The sequence below is a fragment of the Hemicordylus capensis genome, chromosome 3, assembly GCF_027244095.1.
Source record: "Hemicordylus capensis ecotype Gifberg chromosome 3, rHemCap1.1.pri, whole genome shotgun sequence".
Lineage (NCBI taxonomy): Eukaryota > Metazoa > Chordata > Lepidosauria > Squamata > Cordylidae > Hemicordylus > Hemicordylus capensis.
The window spans coordinates 101,996,371-102,018,125 of NC_069659.1; the positions used below are offsets into that span (position 1 = coordinate 101,996,371).

The following is a 21,755-nucleotide window of genomic DNA, read 5'->3' on the forward strand; positions in this document are numbered from 1 at the left end:
GTGTGTGTGTGTGTGTGTGTGTGTGTGTGTGTGTGTGTGTGTGTGTGTTTTGGAACCATTTCACACCTTTCAGAGGCTAATCCAAGCCTGCATCAAACCCATCTAACTCCATTTTTAGATTTTACAAACTGCAGATTGCTTGGGCTCATTCAACATGTTCCTCTTCTCCCCCACCCTTTTGTTTACTATCTAGTTTGATGAAGGATTCTATAGGACTTGAAAACTCATTAAGGCTATGCACATGGGCAGCTCTACCCAGGTTAGGGAAGCCCTACCTGGGTAGAGCGGCTCATATGCAGCGCTGGGATCAAGCCCGATCCTGGCGCAGCCTCCCCTGCAAGCCCGGTTTTGAACCCAGGTTTTTACCTGGATTAAAGGGTGCGCGCATGCCCTTTATCCAAGGTACTGGTTCATGTATATGCTCAGGCCACACTCAGCACAAGCATACAGAGTTGGACACCTAGAGTGCCCAACTCCTGGGGGAATCCCCCAATGCACCATGTACATTGTGCAGTGCATTGTGGGATTCCTGGAGGCTGGGACAATGAGTCCCAGCCTCCACTGATCCTCACTGCACAGAGAACTGTGGTTCTTGTGTGCGCATGATGGCATGCCCACAAAGACACAGAGGATTGTCTGGGGGGAAGAAGGTGGAACCCTGCCCTCCCCCCGCCCTGCCTATTCTCAGTCGTGAGAATAGGCTTGCTGTCTGATGCTTTGGTTTGTTAACTGTTTAGTTTGTCCTGAAACATTTCCTACTGTAGAATGTAGACTTTTATTTCTCTCCTTGTTGCACAACTCTGGGGTTCACCATTCTGAGGGCCACTCCAGACTCTGGCTACTGCATTCTGGATGTGTAACTGAAGGTGAAACATGGGTTATTTAGTCTTTATTTGATTAAACTGGATTCAACCACTGGTCCAAAAGGAGGCCATGGTCACCTGGGTAAATGAGCCCTTCACCTCTCGGTGTATTTATTCACCCCTTCGTATATCAGTTTGAGATATGGGAAATGCTAGAGGAAAGTCAGGTATTGTGACAATGTTGACATTTATGAGCTGGGAAGGGAGGAGGAACCCACAATGCTCCTAGGCAACACATAGCACATTCAGGGTGGCAGTTTCATTGCCAAAAGGTCTTTGCCATGTTTGCACCCTGGGGACAGTAGGAAAAGAGAGGGACTGCTGTTCTGAGACCCTTCACACTTAGTACTCACATAAAGCTTACTAGGGGACCTTGGGCCAGTCACTCTCTCTGTGTCTAACCTACCTTGCAGAGTCGTTGTGAGGATAGAATCAGTGAGGAGAACCTTGTATTCTGGCCTCAGATGGTAAGAGGAAGGTTGAGATAGAACTGTAATCATCATCATCATCATCATCATCATCATCATCATCCAAAATTGAACCAGCTTCAACAATTTATTTATTTATTACATGAGCAGGAGCTAGGCAGAGTCTTCACACTAGAAGTATTAAAGGTAGGACTTTATAGGGCTTAGAATTATAGAATGTCAGAGCTGGAAGGGAGCTTGGAAGTCTCCTAGACATCACTGACAGATGCTGTCCAGCCTCAATTTGTAAGCCTCCTGCAAAGCAGAGCACAGCACACCATTGCAAAAGGCAGACTGTTTCACTGTCAAACAGCCCCTACAGTTAGAAAATTCTTCCCAATGTCTAGCCTAAATCTTTTCCCTTTCCATTTCAACTCATTGGTTCTAGTCCTGCTGCCCTCAGGAGCAACAGAGAACAAGTCTGCTCCTTCTTCTATGTGACAGTCTTTCAGATACTCGAAGATGGCTATCATATCTCCCCTTGGACTCTTCTAGGCAAAACATACTCAACTCCATCAGCCATTCCTCATAGGACTTGATTTCCAGAACTCATTATTTTATTTTATTTATTTAACATATTTGTATACTGCCTGGGCTTCCTTCAGTTGTATTTATCCTCCGAAACTGATGTGAGTGTTAAGATCTGGAGCTACCAGAACAGCATGTCTTTCTCTAGTACCATTAAATGACTTGCATCATCCACAATTTACAAAACCTTTTTAAAAACAGCCTCATTTAAGATTTCTTTACTTTATGAGCTGAGCTTCAGTGAGGGCGGGGGGCATTTTAAAATCTTGTCTCTGGGCCCACTCCAACCTTGCCACACCCCTGGATTCTGTCATTGCCATTCCTGAACACTGTTAGGAACTTTGAGTAGTTGAGACTTTCCCACATAAACAGCAATCTTGGATATTTTTGCACTGCGCCACCTGACACTTCTTGATTGCTTACCTTCAAATTTGATTTCTGAGCTGAGCACATCACAGTAAAGCATCTCTAGATGCCAGTCTGAGCTGATTCACAGAGGCTCTCCCAAAGTCTTCTTTTTGAGAGCATGGTTCACCAGTAGAGTGTGGTGTGAGTTAGTTAGGATGTGAGAGACATCATCTTGTTAGTATCTATACATGATGAAAAAGGGACCATGTCTCCACTGCAGAACTTTCTATTTATAAATGAAGGCAAGATACAGCAAGGGATTAGAGTGGGCAAGGAAAGAGTGAGGAAAACTAGGAAATGTGAAAAGAGCATCTTGATATATAGGGGACTGGTACAACATGTATCTATTGTGGGGCTATCCCAAACATTGGATTATCAGAGATGCAATTCGTATATGTTTATATTGACATGGAAGTATGAGATGAGTTTTTAAGGGATTTTTGACTAACAAGGAACCTCAGTTCTACATTGCTCTTAATCATTGCTATAAACCACATCAATATGTAAAGTGTCTTCAAATCTTGTTCAGCTTCACAGCAAGTAGAAGAAGATAAAAGTTGTGAAATATATGGGACATTGAAAGTGAATATGTAAAAGGGCAGGACATGTTCTGCTGAATTGCCCAAGGACACAGTGAATGAGATGAGATGAAATTTGAACCCAAGCAACCCCAGGCTCTGCATGCTTGGCAATACTGGCTCCCTCTTGGAAGTGTTCTGCACATAATTTAATTTACTCTTTGGTAATTCCTGCAAAGGAATGTCTCCCATTTTGTGTTTTATAGCCAAACTGGTAGTTCAAAAATAGATCCCGGGGGTGGGGTGGGGGATATGATCCATATCATATGGATCAAAGATCTTTGCCTCAATATCCAGCTTGTGCCATGCAGACATTATAGTACTATACAATGACCCCATGTTAAGTGTCTTTTTTCTGGAGATGGATAGGTGCATAGTACAAACTCAGGTCAGTGCACCTGCAGAATGCAGCAATGTTATTATGGTACTCTCACTTTAAACAGAAAAGCCTAGTGGAACTCTGGGAAAAGGGAGGGCAAAGTCCCAGAGTAGTTCTAGTGTGGACTAGCCTGAGAGCAACAAGCTTGATTCCCCTGTCCTGCCTGCTATCTCCTTGCATTGTGGTGTAACATTTTGGCAAGCCAAGTGGGAAGGTGAATGTAAAAGACATCACTCCACACCCCAAGAGATGATATCCATATCCAGTTCTGGAGGACCAAGTACTACAAGAGGGAACTTCTGAAGACCATCATACAGTAAGAGGGGCCTTGTTAAGATCTGCACAGGCACAAAGGGCATTATGGCTGGGATTTAGAAAGCCTCCTTATTTATTTGGCATATTTATATACCACCCAAAATTTGTGTCTCATGGTGGTTTACACAAAGATTAAAATGATTATGACTTCTCCATTTGTAACTATAACAAAACAATTAAAACATGTTAACAAAAAAACCAACTTACAGACAGCCAAGGATTGATTAAACAAATTAGTCTTAAGAGCTCATCTAAATGCCACTATGGTAGAGTTCTTGCTCCAGCAGGGGATGTGTTCCAGAGTCTCATGGCAACTACAGAGAAGGCCCAACCTTGAGTTGCCACCAGATGAGCTGGTGGTAACTGTAGGCAGACCTCTAGAAAGGTAGGAAATGCTTTAAAACAACCATTAACATCTTGTTGCACAGCTGCATTGGAAATAAGTGTTAGATAACAACCATTTATATTTGGTATAAAATATCTCTTTTATGTGTTGTTGTTTTTTAAGCAAATGGTCTGTCTGTGATGCATTTTTCAGGAGATGGTCAAAACCTCCACCAACCCTTCAAATTAAACTTTCCATATAGATTGCTGCAGTTTGCCAGAAGATTAAATCTGTCATGAGAATCTGCCTCATAGGCCACATTGGGTGATAAAATACAATGCCATCATGTTTGGCATTGATGTTCCCATTGTAGCAATGTTTTTGTACTCAAGAGTTTTTGGTATTGTGCTATTTGGGAATGTGTGTGGACTGCATAATATATAGGGAGAAAGGGTGTGTCTAATGTATTCAAAGTGGATGAGGTGTTTTGTTTTGTTTTACAATTATCCAACCAATTCAGGGATTGTGGGCAGCATAGCCTTTTAAATCACAACAAGCACTAGTTTGAACCCAGTAGTCCTTAAAGCACCTAAAAGCTTTCTTCCAGAGCCTCAGCAGAAATGGGAATGTCAATCAATTCAGACTTTACTGGATTTCCTCTTTGTGAGTTGCAACTCTAGTGAGCAGCCTTCTAGCTCTAATAGGGTTAACAGGAAGTGAACCTCTGTCCCTGATTAACAGGCTGGTGATCCTAGGGCTTGACCAATCTGTCAACCAGGTGGGTGGGACATGAGGGCTCCTGGGAAGGAGAAGGGGATGAGGGTGCATGTGGAGAGGCCAGCATTGAGTCTGCTCATGTGTGATGAGTCCGTAGGAAATTTCTGAGGGTCAGAAATTTGCAGGGGTTTGGATCTCGCCAGGGCTTTTGGGAGATTCCAGGGGAGGAAGCCAGGCTTGTGGCTTTCGGAAGTTAGTGTAGGAGAAAGTATTTCTAGTAAGACTGCGTTAGAACTTTTTAAACTTTCTGTGTGTTCCTTGTAACCTAGTAACTAAGATTAATTACATGCCGCCTACAAAAGATCTGGGCATTTTTGAATCTTCTTGTAACCAAGGTAAGCGTTTCTAAGAGCAACTAAAAGCTGACATCTAACCCCAACGACTCTGTAGCAATGTAATAAAAGGGTTTTCTATGTTTTTATAAACCCTCATAGAGTTAATGATTAACACTTAGTAGAATGGGGCCAGGGGAAGCCTCTAGTGCAAAAACGTTTTCAAAAGAGCTCAGCCAGCATTCTCTAGCCCTGTCCACGTGCAGGTTTACATGTGGGGAAGCAGTTGTTTTTATGTTTTTGCCCAATAAGTTTATTTTTATTTAACGTATTTTTATGCTGCCCAAAACTTATGTCTCTGGGTGGTTTACAACAAAACAAAATAAATGACAACAGAGCAAATGTAAAACATTAGTTAAAATAAATGACAACAAAAAAGTTAAAGCATTACAACAACTTAACATTTTAAAACAATGTTTTAAAACCATGTTAAAACAGTGAGCCGGGTCTCGCGATCTAAGAGCTAAGCCCGCTCTCCCCGCTCACGATCAGGGAGGGAACCCTGGGCGGCCGGATCGGCCGCTCACACGATTGCCGGCTCTGTGATGGAGCCGGCGGGGGCTGGGAAGCTCAGGGGCTGCGCGGCCCCCGGAAGCTCCAGTATGCCCTGCGCGAGTGTGCAGGGCATACTGGGGAGACCCCTGGAGCTGGGAGGCGGCTTTTTGCCTCCCCTCCAGAGGTCTACTCATGAGTAGCCGCGGTTAGTCCAAGTCGGATCGCTCTCTAAAAGTTTGGACTGCTTGGTGGCAGTGATTTAACCTACCAGAGATTTGTATTTTCAGTAAACTACCAGAGCCTTGTTTTTCTCTTTAACTTCTGTCTTAAAAGTTAAAGGTTAAAACCCCAGCCAGCTGCATAGCTCAGAGAGAGGGCTGACTCAGCAAAAACTTCCCTCATGGGTTAGCTGGCTGGGACTGGATCCATTACAGCAACCTAATTGGGCAGGGATGCACGGCTTACATGCAGCACTATAGATCAGCTGTGTGTGACTGTAGTGCTAAGACAGCAACTCACATTAGTGGTTTATAAGAACTATGCAGCTTAATTCTGTTAAACCTTTTGTTTGGTGACCAACTTGCTTTGCCTCTCTGGCCTAGAAATTTGTTACCAGCTGAAGCACATGCAGAATGATGTAGTCTGAATCTTCACTGGATGAGCATCATCATCGGGGTGTGTGTGTGTGAGTGTGAAAGACTACGCTATCATGATGACAGCAATGAAGCACATTTCTGTCTATGGTGCCAATGTACAGATAGTTGTTAGGAAGATGGACATTCCTAGCTAACCACCTGCTCCCCAGCCTGGTTTTTGCCACCATCCAACCGGGCTCCAGGTGAGCACCCATAACATTTGTAAGGAACCTATGTCCATAACAGCTAGTAGTTTGCGAACATGACCAATATTGTTCCTTTGTTCATGTTCACTATGTGTCTTTGTATGTTTACAAACACATATGTTGGAGCCTTCATAATTAAAAAAAACCCCAAACATCTGTCAATATTACTATTCTAAATCCGGGGTTGCAAGGATTGAGTTGATTAAGTGCCGTCAAGTCAGTGTCAACTCATAACGACCACATAGATAGATTCTCTCCAGGATGATCTGTCTTCAACATGGCCTTTAAGGTCTCTCCGTGGTGCGTTCATTGCTGTTGTAATCAAATCCATCCACCTTGCTGCTGGTCGTTTTCTTCTTCTCTTTCCTTCAACTTTTCCCAGCATTATGGACTTCTCAAGGGAGCAGGGTCTTCACATAATGTTTCCGAAGTATGAAAGTTTGAGCCTGGTCATTTGTGCCTTGAGTGAAAATTCTGGATTAATTTGTTCTATGATCCATTTGTTTGTTTTCCTGGCTGGCCATGGTATCCTCAAAAGTCTTGTCCAGCACTAAAGTTCAAAAGCGTTAATACTTTTTCTATCTTGCTTCTTCAAAGTCAAGATTTGGTATCCATAGTGTGTCATGGGAAAAACCGCTGTCTGAATTATTCTAATCTTTGTAGGTAGAGTCACATCATGTCATCTAAATATCCTTTCCAAGGCCTTCATTGCAACAACCCTACCAAGTGCTAGTCTGTGGCATATTTCTTGACTGCTGGATCCTTTACTGTTGATGGTCCATCCTAAAAGGCATCCATCCTAAAAAGTGCTCCACCACTTCATTGTCTTCATTATCAATTCTGAGGCTGGTTGCTATACCCGTTGTCATTAGTTTAGTCTTCTTTATATTTAGTCGTACAGGTTGAGAATCCTTTAACCGGACCACTTGGAACCAGAGGTGTTCCGGATTTTGGATTTTCCGGATTTCAGAATATTTTCATAAATGAGATATATTGGGCATGAAAGGTTACTGTTTTTTTGTTTTTTTTTAAGGTTTTATTTAAAGTATGTAATCAAATAAGCATTGAATTTACTCAAATATGGCATTTTAGGTGGAAATGAAACTCAGATGAAAATGAAGTTCCTTCGTGCCTTCCCTCCTTCCCCTCTCACACGCTTCTCAATGGGATCGCACTCCTTCCCGCATTCCCTCCTTCTCCTCTCTCAGACCGGTTTGAGAAGCATGTGAGTGGCAAGTGCTTAAGAGGCATTAAGAGGCAAAGCCTGAGGGGAAGAACTAAAAGGGGAGCTAACAAGCTGAGGAAGCAACAACAGTGAGTTTAGGGGCCGATCAACACTTCCCAGCCTATTACAGAGCTGCCGTAATGTTCTCTCTGTGAGTTGCAGGCTTTTTGCTGCTTTGTTATACAGTACTGTATATACTCTGTTAGTTGCTGAGTTGGGGCCAGGATTGGTTTGGGGGCTGAGGGTTTTTTGTGTGTGTGAGAGAGAGTTTGAAGCTACAAGCATCTCTCTCTCTCTCTCTCTCTCTTAGCGTGGTGTCTGGATTTTGGAGCTTTCTGGATTTCGGGAGTCCGGATAAAGGATTCCCAACCTGTAGTCCAATTTTTTCACTGTGCTCCTCGACTAGAGCTTGCAGATCATTTGTATTCTCAGCTGTCAGAGTGGTGTCATCAGCGTAGCGCAGGTTATTGATGTTTCTTCTTCCAACTTTAAAGCCACGCTCATCTTCTTCCAATCCAGCTCCTCTCAGTATATGTTCAGCATATAAAGTGAATAAATAAGGAGAAAGTATACAGCCTTGTCTTGCTCCTTTGCCAATCTGGAACCAGTGTGTTTCACCATGTTCCATCTGGACTGTAGTTTACTGTCTTGTGTATAAGTTTCTCATAAGAACTATGAGATGTTCTGGGATGCCCATTTTCCTAAGGATATTCCACAACTTGACATGGTCGACACAGTCGAAGGCTTTTCTGTAGTACATAGTGACTTCTTTCTAAAGCACATTTCTGAAGCACATGACTTCTTTCTAAAGCTCATATTGACTTCTTTTAGGTATTCTTTGGCTTTCTCAATTATCCAGCATGTATCAGCAATGATGTCTCTTGTTCTTCAGCCTTTTCTGAAACCAGCTTGAACATCATTTCCCTTTCCACATAGGGCTCTAATCTGTGTTGGATGATCCTGAGCATTATTTTGCTAGCATGTGAAATTAAGGATGTTGTGCGATGGTTTGCGCAATCTGTTAAGTCTCCTTTCTTTGGTATGGGTATGTAAACTGACCTCTTCCAATATGTTGGCCACTGTGTCATTCTCCAGATTTGCTGGCATAGTTTGGTTAGAGCCTTGACTGATTCTTCTTCTGTTGCCTGCTATATTTCTGTAGCTATTCCATCAATTCCTGTAGCATTCCAACTTGGTAATGACTGGACTGCTAATCTAACTTCATCTTCCCGTACTAGAGGTTCTTGCAAGTAGGGAATATCTTCTAGAGCAGGCCTGCTCAACTTCGGCCCTCCTGCAGATGTTGGCCTACAATTCCCATAATCCCTGGCTATTGGCTGCTGTGGCTGAGAATTATGGGAGTTGTAGTCCAAAAACAGCTGGGGGGCCTATGTTGAGCAGGCCTGTTCTAGAGTATCTTGGATGTTGACATCTCTGCTGTACAGATTTTCAGTATATTCCTTCCATCTCTGTTTGAACGTCTCTGAATCAGTTACTATCTGTCCTTTGGCATCCCTTAACATACCAATTCGAGGTTTGGAACCTCCTTCTGAGTTCAGAGATCTTTTGGAAAACTTTCCTTGTTTTTCCGTGTCTATTTCCATCCTCAAGGTCTTTATAGATGTCATTGTGATATTGCTCCTTGTCTCTTCTAACAGCTTTCTGAAAAAAAGTTTAAGTTCCTTTGTGAGGTCTTTTAACCTTAAGTTCCTTTGTGAGGTCTTTACCTTTCTTGACTTTGGCTTCTCTCCTCTTCTTGGCAATTTCCACCATCTGTTCTGACATCCATTTTGCTTTCTTCTGTTTCTTGGCTTTTGGCAGTCTCTGTTCACATTTGTCCTTAACAACTTCTTTGATTTCATTCCACAGTTCCTCTGGTTCCCTATCAATGAGGTTCAGAACGTCAAAGCGGTTCCTGATGTTCTCCTTGAAAATGGTGGGTACATTTTCAAGATCATATCATGGAAGCTGGATAGCTTTGTTTTTCTGCTTTAGCTTGACTTGAAACTTGCACATGAGCAGTTCGTGATTTGTGCCACAATCGGCCCCTGGCCACATCTTTGCTGTTATAACTGAGCTCTTCCATCTCATCTCCTTGCACCAATCTACCTTCTTGCACCTCAATAGGGATGACTGAGATCATAATATGATGTGCTTTTAGCAGTTTGGGAAAATGTGTTATTACTATTATGCTTAAAACACATGTGTGAATCACAATTCTTTTGTTAAACTGCTCAAGATTCCCATCTACCATACTTATATTTTTGATTCTCTGAGCACTAACCTTTGGGGATTTCCCCCCCATATCTTTCCCTCCATTTTATTCTTCATTACTCATCCAATTTGTATGCATTTCTTGTTTGTTCCACGTAATGAATTCATGACAAGCCTATAGGGTACAATAATACCTTGCCCATCTTTCACAATCTCCATTCAGTGCTCCCCAATTGCTTTGAAAACCTGGAATTAGTCTCTCAGTAGCCTTCCCCTGAGGAGGGTACAAAATTGCTCTCTTAATTTTATAGATGGGGAAAGTGACTTTGAAGACTGACATGGCAATGAGCGGAATATTTTTGAGAAATTACATTAAGTAAGGCAAGCTACTGGTTAAATTCAGGTGCACATCAGAACATCAAGAACCCCTCTAACTGGCAAGGCTTAGTTAATTGGCACTGCATTAGATGTTAATAAACTAGTTTTGAGTTTGGAGATCCTGCTCTCCACCTGATATTGACAACGGAGTAGCAGAACTCTTAGAATTGGCATCTTGAAAGCAAGTGAAGTACATGAAGGAATACCTTGTACACAATGACATATGAGATGTTTTCTGGAGTGCTTTGATGACAATAGGACTCTTCACACATCATACTATACACATCTACACTATGTACTACAGCATTCACAGACTGTTGATCTGAGCGCACATACAGTTATTAATACGTTAAGTGCAATGTACATTCACAGACAAGCAGAAGGTTGCTGGTTCGAATCCCCGCTGGTACTACATCAGGCAGCAGCGATATAGGAAGATAGTGAAAAGCATTATCTCATATTATGCAGGAGGAGGCAATGGTAAACCCCTCCTGTGTTCTACCAAAGAAAACCACAGGGCTCTGTGGGTGCCAGGAGTTGAAATTGACTTGACAGCACACTTTACTCTCCCTGTGAGAGATCCAGTTCCTGGGTTCACTGCTGTCTGTATGCACATGTGGATGTTTGTGTGACTGTACATGTGTTCATCTTAAAACACATGTACAGTCATTCACACAAAAGCCTACATGTGTGTGTATAGACAGCAGTACTAACATACAATATGTATGAATAGCCCTAATATTGACCCCTAAGAGCAGCTGCTATAATCTCCTTCTCTGAGCCCTTGTTCAGTTGGCACACAAAGACTTCTATATACACACCCCATCATTCCCTTCCCATCTCCTTGTTTTCCCTTAATCTTTTCTATCTTGTTTCTACTCTTCCTGCTTACTTATCTGAGAACAGAAAGCTGGATTTTCAGTACTTCTGCAGAGGCACAATACTGTAACAAGGGCATAATTTATTAGCAGCCTCTTTTCTTCTCAATATTTTTGTATTACCCAGATGAACAATATATCTGTTTTTTTCAATGCTAAAGTTTTGTTCTAATCTTAGTTATAATTTTCTCCTTTTCCTTTATCATTTACTGTTAGATAATTAAACATTCTTAATAATCTACTAATATGAACAAAAATCCCAGTAAGGAAAAAACCTTGAGAATTATTTAAGGTGCCTTTCCAATGGACATAGATAATCAACTAATCAAAGATTCTACTATTCAGTAGGTGGAACTACAACTGGTGGATGCAGTATTTGTATTGTATGAATTAATTATATTGTTAATGTTGCTTAATATTATTATATGGAATACTGTTTTGATGCTGTAATATTAAATGTTGTTAGCTGTTTTGAGGCTTGTTTAGAAGAGAAAAGCAGGATAGCAAGTCAAGATATAAATCTATTAGACAGTCAAAAAACCTGCTGGTTTAAGACCAGAATTAAGGCTATCTCATTTTGGCTGAAGCTCCACAAAGCCAGGAAATTAGAACCTAAGGCTGATGCCTTAACAGATGTGCCATGTGGTGATGATTAATTTTATTGTTTGTTTGTTCGATTTCTAGACCGCCCTTACAGAATAGCTCATGGCGGTTTACAAACACCACAAAACAGTTAAAATCAATCAATGATCAAAACAGAATTAACAAAAAAAATACGACAGCTAAAAAATAAAACAATTCAAAACCTTTAAAGGGTTCTTAATGTAGTAAGTTTTTTTTATAACAGTTTAAAAACCCTGGAAGGCCAGGCCAAACGGAGAGGTCTTTAGGGCTCTCCTAAATGCCAATAAAGAATTCAAATTACGGATTTCTGCAGGGAGTGCATTCCACAGTCTAGGAGTGGCTACAGAGAAGGCCCGCCTTTGAGTCGCCACCAGACGAACCGATGGCAACTGGAGCTGAATGTCCCCAGATGATCTTAGCATGCGGTGGGCATTAGACTGAAGAAGGTGCTCTCAAAAGTAACCTGGACCTAAGCCGTTCAGGGCTTTAAATTTAATAACCAGCACTTTGTATTTCGCACAGAAACATATCGGCAGCCAGTGCAGCTGTTTCAAAACAGGCATAATATGGTCTCTCCGAGTTGTCCTGGAGACCAGCCTGGCTGCCGCATTTTGAACTAACTGAAGTTTCCAAATTACGTACAAAGGCAGCCCCACATAGAGTGCATTGCAGTATTCAAGCCTAGAGGTTACCAGCTGGTTCACCACTGTTCTGAGGTCTTCCTCCTCTAGGAATGGACGCAGCTGTTGAATTAGCCTAAGCTGATAAAAATCACTCCTGGCCACAGCCTCCACCTGAGATACCAGGGTGAGGTCCGGATCCAGGAGATCCCCCAAGGTGCATACCTGCTCTTTCCGGGGGAGTGTGACCCTATCCATCACTGGAAGATCTAACTCATCCCTCAGATTCTGAGCCCCTACAATGAGCACCTCCATCTTGCTTGGATTCAGCTTCAATTTGTTCTCCCTCATCCAGCCCTTTACTGCCTGTAGGCAGGCATTTAGGGAATGAACGTCATCTCCTGATGATGCAGATGAAAGAGAGAAGTAGATTTGGATTACACCCAGCACCAAATCTCCTGATGACCTCACCCTGTGGTTTCATGTAGATATTGAAAAGCATTGGTGACAGAATGGGGCCCTGAGGAACTCCATATAACAGCTCTCATTTAAAAGAGCAACTTTCACCAAGCTCCACCATCTAGAATCTGCCCGAGAGATAGGAGCAAAACCACTGCAAAGCAGTGCCTCCTATCCCCAACTTCCCCAGGTGACCCATAAAGATACCATGGTTGATGGGAGAGCTAACAGAGTCGCACTCTCTCTGTCGATTTCCCAGTATAGGTCATCCATCAGGCTGACCAAGGCTGACTCAACCCCATAACCTACTCTAAAGCCAGTTTGAAATGGGTCTAGATAATCGGTTTCCTCCAAGACCGCCCGGAGCAGGTCGGCCACCACCCTCTCGATCACCTTGCCGAACCAGGGGAGATCAGAGATTGGCCTGTAACTATCCATTGCTGAGGGATCCAGAGAATACTTCTTAAGAAATGGTCTAATTATTGTATCCTTCAAGCATGGAGGCACCATACCCTCCCTCGGATGCATTTATGATATTCACTAACCTCGAATGATCTCCCTGCTAGATCGAAGCAGCCAATTCGGGCAAGGGTCCAGAGAACAAGAGGTAGGCTGCACTGCTTGAAGCAGCTTGTCCACATCCTCAGGAATCACAGATTGAAACTGATCCAACCTAACACTGCAAGAAGGATTGCTGGACACCTCCTCCGTAGACCCTGCAGAAAAAGTGGAATTTAAGTTGGCCCAAATACAGGGTATTTTATCCGCAAAGAACCCACTGAGGGCATCGCAGCAGAGCACCTCTGAGAACTGATTAGAAACAGAAGGAGTAGAAATTAAACACCTCCCTACCTGGGATAACTCTGCCAAATGTGAACCCGTGGAAGCGATGCAAACCGACCAAAACGTCTTTTTTGCTGCACGCACCGCCTCCGTGTAAGCCCTCAAGTGGGTCCGATGCTGCATCCTGTCAGATTCAAGTTGAGTTCTCCTCCACCTGCGCTCCAGTTGCCTACCCAGCTGCTTCAGCCCTCGCAACTCCTCGGTATACCAGGGAGCCGCTTTCGAAGTGGGTCTGGAGGGACGCTTAGGAGCAATCATGTTTGCTGCTCTGGCAAGTTCCTTATTCCAGCTTCCCACCAGGGCATCGACAGAATCACTGGCAGCACCAGCTTCGAAACCCTCCAAGGCCTTTTGGAATTCTAATGGGTCCAGGAGCCTTTTTGGGCGGACCATCCTAATTGGTCCATCACCCCTGATGTTGTCATCCATTTCTACACAATTACACCAATTGTGTTAACTTACAACTTGCCCTCCATGCACCCATACTTTTCCTTGGTCTTTGAGGCCCAAATCAAGATGGGGAGGATGGAACGTGACACCAGCAAAGATGTCTCATAGTGTTCATCGAAGGCAACACTTTCTCCCCTCACTGAATGGGAGAACATTTTTGCACAATTTCAAATGTTCCCGAATTACCATGAAACACAGAGATCATTTTATAGGGGGACAAAATTTGTTTGTAAAATATACCACCTCAACTGTCATTTGACTCTAAGACGAGGTTTGTTTATCATAGCTGCTATTCTGTGCCAGGTAAAGTATGGCTAACCCCAGTTAATATGAGAGCACGTAGGCTGTATGTAGCACAGGAGTTTCTTCTAGTATAAGATCCTTCTGTGCCAATAATATAAACCTAAAAATTAATTCACTTGTAGACAAATTAACTTCTCAGAAATATGGACAAAGTATCCAAAATGTGACTCCGTTTTAATCACAAATGCATTATATTTTGGTTTCAGCTTTCTTCCTTCTTGAGATGTTCTATTTCTGTTGGGGAAAAGAAAAGTGAGAGAGCGACACACACAACATTAATTTCATTTAAAATATGGAAGTTTCTTTTCATACATAATCGGTTCTAGAAATAATCCCTTTCCTTCCAAAGTGGCGATTCTGTTTGTTTAGCAGGGGGAGAGCAACTGGCTCTATCCATCCCCAGCACAGCATCCCTCCAGTGGCCGTTGCATACATGACTTGTCCCCTTAGCTAAGCAGGGTCTGCCCTGGTTGCATATGAATGGGAGACTAGAAGTGTGAGCACTGTAAGATATTCTCTTTAGGGGATGGAGCTGCTCTGGGAAGAGCAGAAGGTTCCAAGTTTCCTCCTGGCATCTCCAAGATAGGGCTGAGAGAGATTCCTGCCTGCAACCTTGGAGAAGCTGCTGCCAGTCTGTGAAGACAATATTGAGCTAGATAGACCAATGGTCTGACTCAGTATATGGCATGTTCCTATGTTCCTATGGTGTATGTCTTATATTTCTTTTTTTAGATTATGAGCCCTTTGGGGAAAGGGAGCCATTTTATTTATTTAGGTATATCTAAACCACTTTGGGAACTTAGGTTGAAAAGTGGTATATACATATGTCATATTCATATATCAGGAGGATATCCACAGATCACTTGGCTCATGACGCAGTTAAACCCCTGTTGCTTATTGGGTTTTTTAAATAGTTAGATTTTTACAGCACCTGCAGTCTTTCCCATCAGAAAACACTGACATAATGGGAAATCTCTTTCATCACATTCCATGCTGCATGCATGCATAAATCACTGTGATAAAATTGGAACCTAATGCATGATAGGAACGTAGGAAGCTGCCATATACTGATTCAGACCATTGGTATATCTAGCTCAGTATTGTCTTCACAGTCTGGCAGCAGCTTCTCCAAGGTTGCAGGCAGGAGTTTCTCTTAGCCCTATCTTGTTGGTTCAATAAAAAAATCTTGTCCTATCAAAAAAAAATCAAAATAAAAAATCTTGTCCTATTTCGGAGATGCTGCCAGGGAGGGAACTTGAAATCTTCTGCTCTTCCCAGAGCTGCAGCTCCATCCCCTGAGGGGAATATCTTACAGTGCTCACACTTCTAGTCTCCCTTTCATATGCAAACAGGCAGACCCTGCTTAGCTAAGGGGACAAGTCATGCTTGCTACCACAAGACCAGCTTTTTATGTTCATATGCTGTTACAGATGACATTACAAGTGTATATTTTTTACATTTTGAAATCAAAATTCTGTGCCACAGAAATCTGAACTGTGGTATCTGTATGAATTATGCAGATTAATCCTATCCTAATCCTATCCTGTCTTTTTATGCAGATTAATCCTATCCTATCTGAAATCCTACCTTTTGACTACTCCTTAGCCCTACTTCTAACTTTTGAGGTCTCCCCAGGTATTAGAAATACATCTTCAGAAACCTGTTCTATTTGAAACTTAATTCTTCTTTCAATGCTCTTCAGTTCCACAAACAGAGACGTTGTTCACTCCCCACCACACCCTTCCCCCCCTCCCCCTTGTTGTTGGTGTGTGTGTGTAAATTTAAATGAATTGTATTGTATATTGAATCAATGGACAGTGGGGGTGGAAGGTGGGAACATGGGGTTTTTTTGGTCAGTTCCTCATGAAGAACAATCCAATTTAAAGAGAAAAAGAAGTTCCCTATTTTTTTTAAAAAAAAAGACTGTTGGCCAAATATTATGTATGTGCATGTGGTCACAGGATTGCAGAATATACATAGGCCTAGCTAAAATATAGAAAAAACTAGCCATTTAAAAGTGTGGTCATCAATGCAATGATTATCTAGCAAGTGTATTTCACTCACTGGATCTGCAATTAAACTACACATAATACTACTATTAGACTTTATATCCCATCATGGGAAGCAAGATGCTGGACTAGATGGTCCTCTGGTCAAATCCAGTGATGTTTTTCCGGTGCACTTGAGGGTGCTGTGCTATTCTTGCAACAGCACCCATTGTGACATCACCCTCCCTTGGCTCAACTGCCAGCAGACTCTGTTGGGCATACTGAAGAGCCAGGGAAAGCCAGAGAGCATCTGAGAAAGAGAGGATTGTGAGTCTGTATGGGTCTATTTTCTTCCCTTGATCTTCAAATATATCAAAAAGTCTAAGTAAGATTCCTTAGGGGCTTCTACCTTCCAGTTTGCTCATTACCTTTGAGACTTCAGGATAATCTTAGTAGCCCCGCCCCAACTTTAGCCTGCTAAGGTTCCTTGAATAGTGATGCTCAGGGCTGGGTGAAATAGGAACATATGGAAGCTGCCATATACTGAGTCAGACCATTGGTCCATCTAGCTCAGTATTGTCTACACAGACTGGCAGCGGCTTCGCCAAGGTTGCAGGCAGGACTCTCTCTCAGCCCTATCTTGGAGAAGCCAGGGAGGGAACTTGAAACCTTCTGCTCTTCCCAGAGCGGCTTCATCCCCTGAGGGGAATATCTTGCAGTGCTCACACATCAAGTCTCCCATTCATTTGCAACCAGGGCAGACCCTGCTTACCTAAAGGGACAAGTCATGCTTGCTACCACAAGACCAGCTCTCCTCTCTGAATACCCTCTATACCCCAAATACTTGAAACCAGCCAAATCCACCCTTTTCCTTTATGGGCATCTTCAGAATCTCCCCAGGGGAGGCGTGATAGTTTGGAAAGGGCTCGCCCTTCACACTCCCCTTTTCCCTGGGCAGTCAGCAGTTTCAGCAGCAGCTCTGGTGGTTTAGGGTACTTCTGTAATGTTTGATTTATTTACAGATCTATAGGGAGAACAGGGAGTGGAGGCAAGGAAGCCTTCAGAAGATCCTGCAATGGGTAGTTCCCAGGGTGCATCCCTTGTCTCTCCAGGTAGAAACTTACAGATTTATTGTGCACGCGCTCGCTTGCTCTCCCCAGCCTAGCCACTTGTTCACATACCATCTGCCAATATTATTATTAGGGCCAGGTTGCTCTTCCCCATGCCTCCATGTTCTTCCTTGAAGGCAAAGGGTGCACCATAACCACCTATGGAGTTTCATTCCAAAGGAAAAAAAGGATCAGATGATGATGACCACGATAAGTAGTAGTGGTAGTAAAGTTTCATGGTGAATCATATTTAAGTCCAAAATTGACTGTAGGGTCCTATTTAGGACTTCCATTGCCTCTCTGGGATTGAAAGAGGAAAATGTATGTATGTGGATGACTCACAGCTCTATCAACACCCCAGCTGAAATCTCCAGAAGGCTTCTTTTAGCAGATTCTTGTAGATGTTGAATAGCATGGGGGACAAGGTGGGATGGAACAGCAATCTCTAGCACCATCTTCCAAGAATGACCCAACAGGAAGGGCCAAAGGGCAAAACGTTCCCTCCCAGCAGAGCAATCCAGAAGAGGGTTCCATTCTGATCTTCCAAGCAAGGCAGTGGAACTGGCCAGAAGGTCAGCGGGTAGATGGCCCAGGAGAGGAGGAGGTCTAGCCAGGAGATAGTCCATAGAGGCTGTTGTATAGCAGCTTCAAGGCAGCAATTGATATTGTCTTGAGTACAACATTTGGGGCTCTTTACGTTGGAAAAGAGGTGACTAAGGAGAGAGGTGATTGAGGTGTATAAAATTATGCATGGAGTGGAGAGGGTGGACAGAGAGAATTTTTTTCCTCCTGGCTGGAGCTCATCAGTATGGAATGATCAACTGAGCATGCTCAAGACAGGCTGGAAATGAATTACCTGTACTTCCTCTCGCCAGAGGGCACCAACCCCAGTTCTAGTCCTGTCTGCTCAAGACTTGCACACTTAGTGCTTGGCTCTGCTGGAATTTGGCCTGTTGGCTTGGCTTTTTGTTTTTCATTTCCAAATACATCTCTCAATTTTGTTTTTTCTTTCTATTTGGCTGATTGGCCTTTTGCTTTGTTTTTGCAGCAGGTGCTTCTTTGTAGAGCGGGCTCTTTTGCCCTGGATATAGCTGGCTCTCTGCTATGGATGTAGCTCACACTGAGGAGCTACTTCGGGGCTCTCTATCCTAAGGGTCTGTGGGCCCCGATATTTATGTGGAGGCGCAAAGAGCTGTGGCTGGCACTTCGGCAGCCTCTGGGACAGCCATTCCTGCTCCGGTGGCAGCTTCAGTTATACACCTCCTTTCCCCCACATAAGACACTAAGGCGCAGCAAGTAGGCTATAGAGGGGAATGGTGTAAGATGCTAAAGCACAACAAGCTGAAGAGGTGAATGGCAGCAAGGTTTAAAAAAGACAAACATCTCTCTGATTCCGTCCACCTCAGCGAATGCCTACTTATTCAAGCAGTGTACAGGTGTGCAAAAAAACACATGAAGGAGCGCAAAAAGGGGAAGGACACTCTTAACGTCTGTTAATTCGTCCCCGGTGGGTGTGGAGAGGGTCAGCCAGCTGATCCAAGCTCCCCCCACCATTACCCAAGTGGCCGGCATGCAGTGGAGAGTCCGAGGGCACCGAGGATTGGAGAGATGCTGTTCCGGTGGAAGCGATACCATCCACTTTGCCGAATGGGGCTGGGGAGCCCTCAGGTAACCCGTTCCTTTCCCCTATGGGGCCCAATCTACAGCAATTTTCTCCCGATGTTACTCTATGGCTGGAAGGGTTTTTTTTTTTAACCAGGGAGTGTTTGCCCATACTGCAAGTCCAGCCTACCGAACAGCCATCGGCAGTCCCTCTACAGCCCCCTCCCCCATCCCAGGGGTTCCACTCTGTGCAGCCAGGCCTCATAGGCCCCCTCTCCCTCACCCTTCCCAGCTTCCAGTCCTGGGAGGGAAGCCATACAGTTTAGGGAGCGTGGGCATTTTTATTCCCAAGCGATCCTGGCTTAGGCTCAGAAGGCGCTTTCCCAGTTCGCCTTCCTCTGTTTCTGATTTGCACCCTAGGCCCACTAAAGTCCCTCGTGTGCGCAATGACCCTCATTCCCTGGCTCCTACCAGTCCAGGTTCTCCTCCCCCCGCCCCACCCTCCAATCCTTTCTTGCTGCTCTACCATCCTCAGGATCTGCACACTAGTCTCATGTTTTCCTGCATGGGGACTCGGATAAGGAGGAGGGCGAGCTCTCTGAGGAAGACTCGACTTCAGTGGCTACTGCCCTTATGGTGCACAAAAAATAAAACAAAAAAAACCTTGACTAGCAAGACAGAGGTTGCCTGTGGGGACCGCCGGCTCCCAGACTGTGGGGACCGCCGGCTCCCAGACTGTGGGGACCGCCGGCTCCCAGACTGTGGGGACCGCCGGCTCCCAGACTGTGGGGACCGCCGGCTCCCAGACTGCAGCAGCGATATTAGAAGATACACTTGGACAAGAAAGGCCTAAACCTAATCTAAAGTTCTACTTAATGGATAGATTAAGAGAGAGAGAATTTTCCATCTGTTCTCTCTGAGGAAAGGAAGGATTGTGACTCAGCATACGAAGTACAGAAGAGTCAGATCAGGGGCCATAGAGTTGGGACAGCTGGAACAGTCGGGGAGAGCCTTACTCACAATCTCTCCTCTCAGTGCCCCTAGCGGTCATTAGGATAGTTGGTGCAAAAGGTTGATGCACTGGAACTCCATTCCCTACACCCCTTCTCATTGCCTGTTGGATCTGTCTCTGGACAATGGCTTCATTAATCCATCTGCCATCATCTCTTCTGTAGGGCAATACTTCAACTGGACCACCCCTTTCTCTTGCAAGTCTTGAGCATAGTGGTGCTCTATTCGAGACTTCATCTTCCCCATTTGAGAGATCTGGTTGCAACCTGTTTATCTTCAGAAATCACTGTGGGCTTTGGTTCCTCGATTCCATGGTCCGATAGCTGTTGGTATATCCATACTGCTTCTTTGCATGCTTCACTTGCTGAAACATACTCCGCGTCTGTAGATGGTTGTGCAATGAGTGACTGCTTGCAGCTACTCCAAGTTATGGCTCCACCTCCATACAAGAACAGGTGTCCACTTGTGGACTTGCAGTCTGTTCTGGCTTCTCCCCAGTCTGCATCCATGTACCCCACAAGTTTGGGGTTGCTGCTTGCTGGAATCTCCAAAACATATTGTGCAGTACCTTTCAGGTATCTTGCCAGGCTTTTGACTGCTATCCAGTCATTCTTGATTGGTACACTTACTTTTCTGCTCAGGATTCCCACTGCTGAGGCAATATCTGGCCTTGTTACTGTGGCTATGTAAAGAAGCTTTCCAATTGCCTCTCTGTATTGATGGTTGGTTGGTAAAGGCTCGCTGTCTCCACCTTGCTTCCAGAGATAGCATCCTTTGGTGTACTGACTTCAATGGCATCTGTCAGTCCCATGCATTCTAGAAGATCCTTTCTCTTCTGCCTTGTTTGAGAGGGAATGTCCCATTCTCATCTCTTTCTATTTGGACACAAGGGTAATAGGAGATACTTGCGAGTTCCTTCACCTCTATCTTCTTGTTCAGGTGCTGTACAATCTCAAGACTGTCTTGCTTATTCTCATGTGCAAGAATCAAGTTATCAACCCGAGTCAGGATGTAAGCCCATCTATTGCCCTGGATCCAGAATATACAGGTAGGCAGGAGTCAGCCTCCCCTTGCATGAACCCTTCCTTGAGTAGCAATCGAATCAGCTTCTTACTTCATGCTTCGACTGCTTGTATAAAGCCATAGATGCTCCTTTGCGGTTTGCACACTAGCCTCTTCTTTCCAGGTTCCTTGAAACCTGCTGGCTGTACATGTGGATCTCTCACTCGATTTCCCCATGTAGGAAGGCAGTCCTTACACCCCAGTGTTCAACTTGCATTCCTTCAGCAGCTGCCACACTGAGCAATGTTCTGCCTGAACTGTGGTTTACAACTGGTGCAAGAGCTTCAGCATTTGGCATCCTTTCTCTGTCTTGTCATGTAGTGGGTTCTTGTATCTCTCCTCCTTTAGCCGTGAGTGAGAGTTCTTTAGGTGGAACCCCCGTGTTGGGCTTCTGTGAGCACCTCAGCTCGGGTTCAGGTTGTGCAGCCCCTTCTAAATCTGGCACTGATTCCTCGGGATTGCTGTCTGATTCTAGATTCATTTGAGTCCAGTCACATGGCTCCTCATTCATCTGAATTTCTAGTAAAATTTCTGACTCCTCATCTTTATTTGGCATTTGTCTTTCATCAAAATACACTTCATTGAAAAATTTGAGCTTTTCCACCCCTTGGATCAGGGATTCTGTATCCTCTAGATTCATATCCAACAAAAACTCCCAGTTTACATTGGCAATTGAGTTGG

At 44.0% G+C, this 21,755-nt stretch overlaps 1 protein-coding gene and 1 long non-coding RNA gene across 12 annotated transcripts in view; one reads left to right on the forward strand and one right to left on the reverse strand.

The window, feature by feature from the left end:
- Positions 1 to 1,410: 1,410 nt before the first annotated feature.
- Positions 1,411 to 21,755, reverse strand: part of OTC (ornithine transcarbamylase) — a 65,388-nt gene continuing 45,043 nt past the window's right edge. For 9 of the 11 annotated variants that reach the window (XR_008318695.1, XR_008318694.1, XR_008318693.1 and 6 more), the window contains one exon: positions 3,589 to 14,536. Coding sequence is in view for 1 of the 11 variants with exons in the window: in XM_053305310.1 (XP_053161285.1) it covers positions 1,458 to 1,585; positions 13,252 to 13,978 (855 nt within the window). In the remaining 10 variants the exon portion in view is untranslated. Of the gene's footprint in view, positions 1,586 to 3,588; positions 14,537 to 21,755 lie in introns of those variants that run through there. The other 2 variants (XM_053305310.1, XR_008318687.1) reach the window with 2 other exon arrangements.
- The window catches only part of LOC128349276 (uncharacterized), a 32,338-nt gene continuing 29,508 nt past the window's right edge, over positions 18,926 to 21,755 (forward strand). The window contains exon 1 of the long non-coding RNA XR_008318696.1: positions 18,926 to 19,067. This is a non-coding gene — a long non-coding RNA (uncharacterized LOC128349276). The remainder of the gene's footprint in view (positions 19,068 to 21,755) is intronic.